We start from the raw sequence: 7,914 nt of genomic DNA, 5'->3' as shown, positions 1-7,914 counted from the left end.
AAAAAAAAAAAAAAAAAAAAAAAAAACAACTACTACTCAAAGAGATAAATTTGGAGAAGCTCAGCCAATGAAACGAGACGAGGTGAAGGCCATGTGGCAGCAGCATGCGCCTTGACAACAGGCATCAGAGAGGCAGCTGTGGACATGCCGGCCCCTTTCATCGCTGATGCGGCCCCAGCTCCATCTGGCCCCACTGCCAGCCCGGGAGAATGCAGCTCCTAAGAAGGCTTGTTTGTTTTAACTTGTCTGCTATTCTGTTTCCACTCTAGTTCTTGCTGCATTCAACATAAACAATTTACCCACTCAGTCATGAGGAAAAACGAAAAACACACTTGACAACCAAATTTTGTGTTGTCAGGAGATGATTCAATGCCAGCCGCCGAGACAGGGGCAGGAGCAAAGGAGGCAGGGAGACAAGAGGAGGAAGAGGGACTCCGGACACACTTACCAGGGGAGGACCCCACGCCTGCCGCTCGGAACTGCCCCAGGATGAGGCTCTGCTCGCTCTCCGCCAGCGCCAGGAGGAGCTCATAGGCTTCGATGCACTGCTCGCTGAAACAAAGCACACGCGGCCTCAGCCCTGGCAGGGAACAGCCGACACCTTCAATGTGGCGCGGGTTCCTGCGCAGGAGGCAGCTCAGGTGCTGTCTCGGCCTCACTCTCCACACAGGCAAGGAAACCACCCATGAATATTCCCAGGTCAAGGCCAGTGGCTTGCTCTTTCATTTGGCCTTTTTATTTTTAAACTTTTAACTTGGTTCTGGAAAAATACAACAGAAACAATAAAGGTGGGAGAGGCAAGTGTGTCATCCCTTCAGTGACCAGCTGAAAGGACCACGTGACTCCCTTGTGGTAGGCCGCTGTAGACAGTCTCGCTGAGCCCACACCCTGGTGTCCACACCCTTGTGCGGTCCCCCACTCGCACTGTACCAGGGTTGGTCTGTGTGACCAAAGCGACAGTAGGTCACTTCCAAAATAGCTGACTAAGAAACCCTGACTTCCATCTTGGTCGTTCTCTCTCACTTCACTCTCTCTCGGACCATCCTCCCTGGAGCAGGCCAGCTGTCGTGCCTTGAAGACTCTCAGGCAGCCCTGTGGAGAGGTCCACTTGGGGAGTAATGACCTCCGGCCAACAGCCATGTGAGAGAGCCTTCTTAGAGCAGACCCTCCAAGCTCCCGCTGAGCTCAGATGGTACAGTCCTGGCTGACAGCCTGACCAGAATCTCACAAGAGACCCTAAGCCAGGACCACCTACTAAGCCACCCCAGGTTCCTGATCCTTGAAATTGTGATGCAGTAAGTGATTAGTCATACAACAATAGGTAACTAATATAACATCCCACAAGGAGATGGTTTTGACCCAGACCTGCACTATTCAATATAGTATCTACTAGCCACAAATAGCTACTTAAATTGAAAACATTTTGAGTTAAATAAAATGAAAAAGTCCATTCCTCCATTGCAGTAGCCATACTTCATATGCTCAGTAGCCATACATGGCTAGTGGTTACCATATTGGGCGGTGCATGTAGAGAACAGTTCCATCATCACAGAAAAGTTCTATCGGATTCTCATAAAACTAGAAGTGCTTAAAATGTCTCACGAAACATTCTTAGGCCTTCACAAAATCTCTGACAAGAGTTTGAGTTTGGATTTCTAGGAAGAGGAAACACAGTCACTCTTCTTTGTGCCCATCATCCACTGGGCAAACAAGGTAAAATATCAAAGAACAGTTCCTTCCGTGTAGCCTGAGACCCACGTGGCCCACGTCCACACAAGAGGTGGAACGTGTGCACAGCGTCCTCAGGGGCCCAGATAACATACCTACAGCAGCAACATCTCCTCTTTAAGAAAGTAACCATCTAGCTTCTTTAAGCTGAACAGGGGATGTGTTGCCTCATTTAGTCAACAATTTGTTTTGATTGCCTATATTTCACTGTCCTTTACTAACAGTTAAGACAAACAGCTGAAATGCTAGACCTCGGTGCTTCCGGTTCCTGGTTTCAAAGGCAGTTCATATTGCAGACATGTGAGGACTCTTCCTTATCCATGAAGTTGTACTAATGTGGAGAAAGACCTTTCTGCTCAAAGGCAGATTGTGGGCGGACAGCAGCCAGCTTCAAGGGTTATCACAGATGGGTTATCTGCTTGCTTTGCTGCCTGTAAACCAGAATGACTGCTTTGTAGCTTTGGTCTCATTTATTTTGCTTTGATTATTTCCTGAATAAACAAGAATGTTTCTTAAAACAATACCAAACTTTTAGAGGATGCTAAGTGTACGATATAGTCAACTACTCTGAGGCCTTGGCAAATACGCTTAAGTGGTAAAATGCTAATAAAGGAAACCTATGATGATGATAATAAGGACAGTTCTGCAGCTTTAAACAAGCAGTAAACAGATACATTTCAAAGTGATGAGGCAAAAAAAAAGCGGTCCATTCAAATTACAACTTGCTCACCAATGAGTGAATTGTAGTTATTTAAACTGGCTTGTTCTCATGACAAAAAATCAGCAGCATGTCTGAAGAGCCAGGAAAATATTCATATCCTTTGACCTACAGTTCCTGCTGCCGGATTTTATCCAGAGGAAAATATTCAAAAGAATGAAGATCTTATCTTCATTAAATTATTCATCATAGAATTATTTTTAATATTAAAAGTCTAAATGTCCTTTAGAAAAGTGAGTAAATTAACAACATAAAAACTTGATGGAGGGGTTACAGGAATAAATAGGGGCTATTAAAAGCAACATTTTACACCTACGACAAAGAAATAGAATGCACTAGATTTATAGCAATGTAAATTACATATGAATATGAATAAAAATCTGCAAGAACAAATGAACACGTAACACACCAAAAAATCGATATTTTGAGTGCTAGTACCCAAATGAAATAATATTTAAGATGAATATGCCTGTTTACTAACATCATATTCATTACTCTTAGCTATCTGCTGTCCAAACCACCAGATATGCCTTCTAGAAGCCTGTTTCCTGCTTTGATTCTGGAGGTTACTCTGGATGCGTTTCTACCCTGAAGTAGCTCCAAACATCCCAGTGTGTGCCTTGTGCTGTTTTCCTACCTGTACTGCAAGGCCAGCCTCAGCGCCGTGGCGTTGGATTCGTATTTTCCCACCAGCATGCTCATCCTCTCGGCATTGCTTTTACATTCCTCCAGGGTTATGGTCAGGAGATCATTTTGGGATTTGAGGTGCTCAATCCGGCTACAAAGGAACAAAAATCAGTTTCACACTAGGGTTACAATTAATTTGCCAAGATTTCAGTTGTCTCATTTATGTTCAGGCCAGAAAAGCATGCTAGGATGTGGGCTTGTCAGATTAGTAGCTGACACAGTATTTTGTCAAAGAAGCAACTCTACATAAAAGTATCGCTAAACTCTGTGTGAATTACAAATAAAAAATAAGCCCCCTGGTTAACAGTAAGACCCCCAGCCATTGCCACGCTCACGCTGGGTCTAGCATGAGCAGGGCACAGTGCTAGGCTCTGGAGATATTCCAAGGAAAGAAGACAGCTGTGCAACCTCCAGGCCCCTATCATGTGGAACGCCTGGTGGGCTTAGATAAGTCACCCTCCACATGCAGGGATGAAAAGCAGCATCACAGCAGTCACGGCTATCTGTTAAGCCTTTGCTTTAGTGATTCTCCCAGTAGCCCTTTCAATTAAGTATTGTTATTCCCATTTCAGATGAGGAGATGGAGGCCCAGAACTTGAAGTATCTTGCCCTGGGATTTGAACCAGATCCCATCCTCATAATCACAAACTACAGAGAGAACCAAAGGATGAATCAGTGAGTGAATAGGAACTGCCCCAGCAGCCTTTAAGTGGGAAATGGACCAGGAGCTGTGGATTGTACCCAAAGTTCCTTTCGGGTTACATAGTCTAGCAGCTCTAACTAGTGGTAGGATAAGCATTGGGAACTTGAAGTTTTACAAGATTCAGAACTGTAGATTCAGGGCAAATGAGTTTGTGGCAAAGTCAGCAAACAAATGAATAATATAATCCTTCAGCTTCTCCATTTTCCATCTCAGGGCACAGATGCTCTTGATGCCACAATTCATTTTCCATGGGACACATCTATTTGTAGTGCTCTGATCACTAAGTCTTAAAGAGAAAGAGCTTCACACACACAAACTGCAAGTGACTTGAAATGTTAAGGGGTTTGGAAGCCATTAGCTTCAAGGAAAAATCTTAGACTCACGCCTTAGAGCAGAATATGGAGACACTTGCCAACATAGGAGACACCTGGTAAGTGTAGAAGAACTAAGATCACTGCCAGGCTCTGGCCACTCCAAGGTCATTTGAAGGTAAGGTGCTATAAGAATGCTTTTCTGCCCTGTTCACGTTAAGACTTCTTGAAAAGAGTCCCCATTTCCCCCTCTCATTTACTTTTCTTATTTTTTGAGACGGAGTCTCGCTCTGTCGCCCAGGCTGGAGTGCAGTGGCCGGATCTCAGCTCACTGCAAGCTCCACCTCCTAGGTTTATGCCATTCTCCTGCCTCAGCCTCCCGAGTAGCTGGGACTACAGGCGCCCACCACCACGCCCCGCTAGTTTTTTTATATTTTTTTAGTAGAGACAGGGTTTCACCGTGTTAGCCAGGATGGTCTCGATCTCCTGACCTCATGATCCACCCGTCTCGGCCTCCCAAAGTGCTGGGATTACAGGCTTGAGCCACCGCGCCGGCCATTTACTTTTCAACGTGCTCCAGTCTATAGTCCATCCCTGCTAATTAGATAAAGCCTTTACCCAACTCATAGACCTCCATGTGGCCAAGCCCATCTCAGGGCCCTTCTCAGGCAACACCTCACTGACCTGTTACTCTTCCCTTCTTAAAGAGCTCCCCTCACTTAAGCCAGGGTGGGTCTCTGCTGGTTTTCTTCCTGCCCCAGCAGCTACTTCCTCTCAGTTGCCTTTGCTAGATGCTCATTCTCTATAAAATTGGGAAGGCTTGGCATTCTCTTGGGGCTGTCCTGGGGTCCCCTCTGCTATCGACACTCCCACCCTAGGGGCAATTTCTTTCCAGTCCCATGACTTTATTAGGCAGGTAAGATCCACTGGCTCCCAACTTTCTCTAGCCCAGAGCTTGCCTCTGAGGGCCAGGTTCACATACCCAGCTGCCTTCCTGGCACTTCCCTTTGCTGTCACATTGCTACCTCCAATGTAACATTCCAAAGTGGGATTCTTGATTTTCCCTGCACCTCATCCTCCCTTATCTTCTCCATCTCAGTAAATGCCAACACCATCTACCCAACACTACATGCCAGACCAAGCTTGTCCAACCTGTAGGCTGCATGCGGCCAACACAAATTTGTAAACTTTCTTAAAACATTATGAGATATTTTTGCAATTTTTTTTTAGTTCATCAGCTATCATTACCGCCAGTGGACTTTATGTTCGGCCCGAGACATTCCTCTTCTTCCAATGTGGTCCAGGAAGCCAAAAGATTGGCCACCCCTGCACTAGACCCCTGAGAATCTTTTTTGAGACCATCCCTTTCTCTCATCCAAGTGGAACCCGGCTGCAGTTTCCACTGCTTTCAGCACCGCACATGCCGTGCGTGAAGCCCCTGGCCCCATCCTGCCACAGCTAACCTCGTGCACCGCAAAGATCATGCTGCTTCCACTCTTATCCCACCCTTCCCATTTTCCACACCCAGGTGAGCTTCCGTAGTGTCAATCAGATCTTGTTCTTCCATATTTGAAAACTCTTTAATGACTTCCAATTATACTTAAAATAAAGAGTAAAATGTGTCCATGGCATCAAAATCCACATCTGAGCCAGCCCCTGCTTTGTCACCTCATCTCGTGTAGCTTCTTCCCCTTACTCCATTTCAGTCCCATTGGCCTTTGGACAGTTCCTCTTTCAGGCCTCATGGTTGTTAAGTGGCCATAAGAATATCAGTTTGCCATATGGCTGCTTTTTTTTTTTTTTTGTAATCCATCTCAATGTAAGCCTCCCTTCTTCAGACACCTTCCCTGACTACCCATCGAAAAATCAACCCTCTTTCAGCTTCTGCTGGTGTCCTATTTATTTCCTTCTTGGATCTTTCTTATCATCTTATTTGTTTTCTCCTTGGTCTATTTTCCCTAACAGAATATAAGCTCCATGAGAGCAGGGACCCTATCTGTTTTACTTTGCTTTGCATGCCATGTAGCCTAGCATATAGTAGATGTTTAACACAGATTTGTTAAAGAAGGAAGACATTTCGGTGGGTACGGATGTCACCCCTCCCCTTGCAATCATGAAGTTAAAGACTAACATACTTTGAGAGTAATAGGCCTCCAACTTTGAGGTAGGTCGTTAAAATAGCAGACATCAGGATATACTGGTAGCTTATTTCTAAGCAGCCCCAGGTTCCCGCAGCAGCTAGGATCACAGAGATGACAACAGAGGTGAGGTCAATGGGTAACACTTGGAATTCCATCTCAGCTACTTAATAGGTCTGGATTTAAAGCAAGTCACTCAACTTGTGACTTCAAAGTCTTTGTTTTCTCATTTGCAAAACAGGACTACTCTACCCTCACAGGTTGAGGATTAAGCGGCTGTCTGTGAGAGCCCTTTGTAAGCTGTTAAACACCACAATAACATGAGCTACCAGCTAAAGATTTCTCCCTTCTTTGGTCTCTCCTGGGTGTATATAACTGAGTAGAAAGCAACTCCCCTATTCAAGTTCAGCCACAAATCCAACTTGTTAAATCCCAGAATCTGTAGAGAGGAGATCCTCACTAAATTGAGGTCCCCCTGAAGGCATCTGACTTCATTAAATTGCAAAGGGCATATCTGATTCAATTTTTAAGCACTCCCAGGCCAGTGATAGTGAAAAGACTGCTTCTTTACTGCCACTAAGTAATCATCAGGATTATCACTCTTAAGTATTCTGGATTTAATAAGGAAACCATTTAATTTCAAGATTTTAAATGACCTAGATTGTCAATTACCTTAGTTCTCAAGAACTATATTAAACAGCTTCAAATCAGGGAGGACTAACATGATAATTCAATTTATTCTGGTTTGCCATACACAAGAGGAATGGAATTAAGCAATGGTGGATGGGGAAGGGTATCCCTATTTCTTCCTGGTTAGCTCATAAGCCTTTCAAATTCTTACAATGCTCTTCCACTAAAGATTAGTAGGTCAAGGCAGCCACACCACACTCAGATGTGACTCAACAGTCCATTCTGCCACTGCAGAACCAATTCTGAGGCCATGTGGTTTCCATGGTTTGGCCCTGGTCCTTCTCCTTTGCTTTGTTAGCAACTCCCTCATCACTGGCATGACACATAAGACAGTCTTTGCCAACAGGCAAAAGGGCAAACTGAAACCACCTCTTTTGAAAGACTTGAAAAGAACCCATATAACGGGGTATACAGTAAAATTACTCTAGGTAGGGCAGTTAGGATAGGATGTAGGGACCCAAGACTGAGCACATCTGCAAAAAGCATAAACAAAATTAGGCAACCATCAGGAAGAGCAAGGACAGATAGACCAGCATGCCTGGTCCACGCCAGGAACGGCCCTACCAGATAGCCTTTGCTGGTTCCAGTAGCTCCAAGTGCCCCTGAGATGCTGACTCAACATTCCAGAACTTCCTTCTGTGGTTCTCTGCAGCACAGGCCTGCATGCTTGGCAGTCACCTGTGACCTACTTGCCATTCTGTAGGGGCTGCTCCCAGGACTTACTATGTAATTTGCAAGGTCCAGTGTGAAACTAAAAAAGCGGAGGCCCTTGATTAACAGTATTAAGAATTTAAAATGGGCCGGGCGCGGTGGCTCAAGCCTGTAATCCCAGCACTTTGGGAGGCCGAGGCGGGTGGATCACGAGATCAGGAGATCGAGACCATCCCGGCTAACACAGTGAAACCCCGTCTCTACTAAAAAAATACAAAAAAAAAAAAA

General features: G+C 45.1%; 1 protein-coding gene across 2 annotated transcripts in view; it reads right to left on the bottom strand.

Moving 5' to 3' along the window:
- MCC (MCC regulator of WNT signaling pathway) overlaps positions 1-7,914 on the bottom strand; it is a 469,138-nt gene that overhangs the window by 45,683 nt on the left and 415,541 nt on the right. For both annotated transcript variants that reach the window (XM_023197695.2, XM_023197703.1), the window contains 2 exons: positions 3,084-3,224; positions 449-552 (listed from right to left, as the gene is read on the bottom strand). In XM_023197695.2, the coding sequence (XP_023053463.1) occupies positions 449-552; positions 3,084-3,224 (245 nt within the window). The remainder of the gene's footprint in view (positions 1-448; positions 553-3,083; positions 3,225-7,914) is intronic.

The sequence above is a fragment of the Piliocolobus tephrosceles genome, chromosome 4, assembly GCF_002776525.5.
Source record: "Piliocolobus tephrosceles isolate RC106 chromosome 4, ASM277652v3, whole genome shotgun sequence".
Taxonomy (NCBI): Eukaryota; Metazoa; Chordata; class Mammalia; order Primates; family Cercopithecidae; genus Piliocolobus; species Piliocolobus tephrosceles.
Note: the sequence above shows the minus strand (reverse complement) of the source record. Positions and strands in the feature narration are given on the sequence as shown.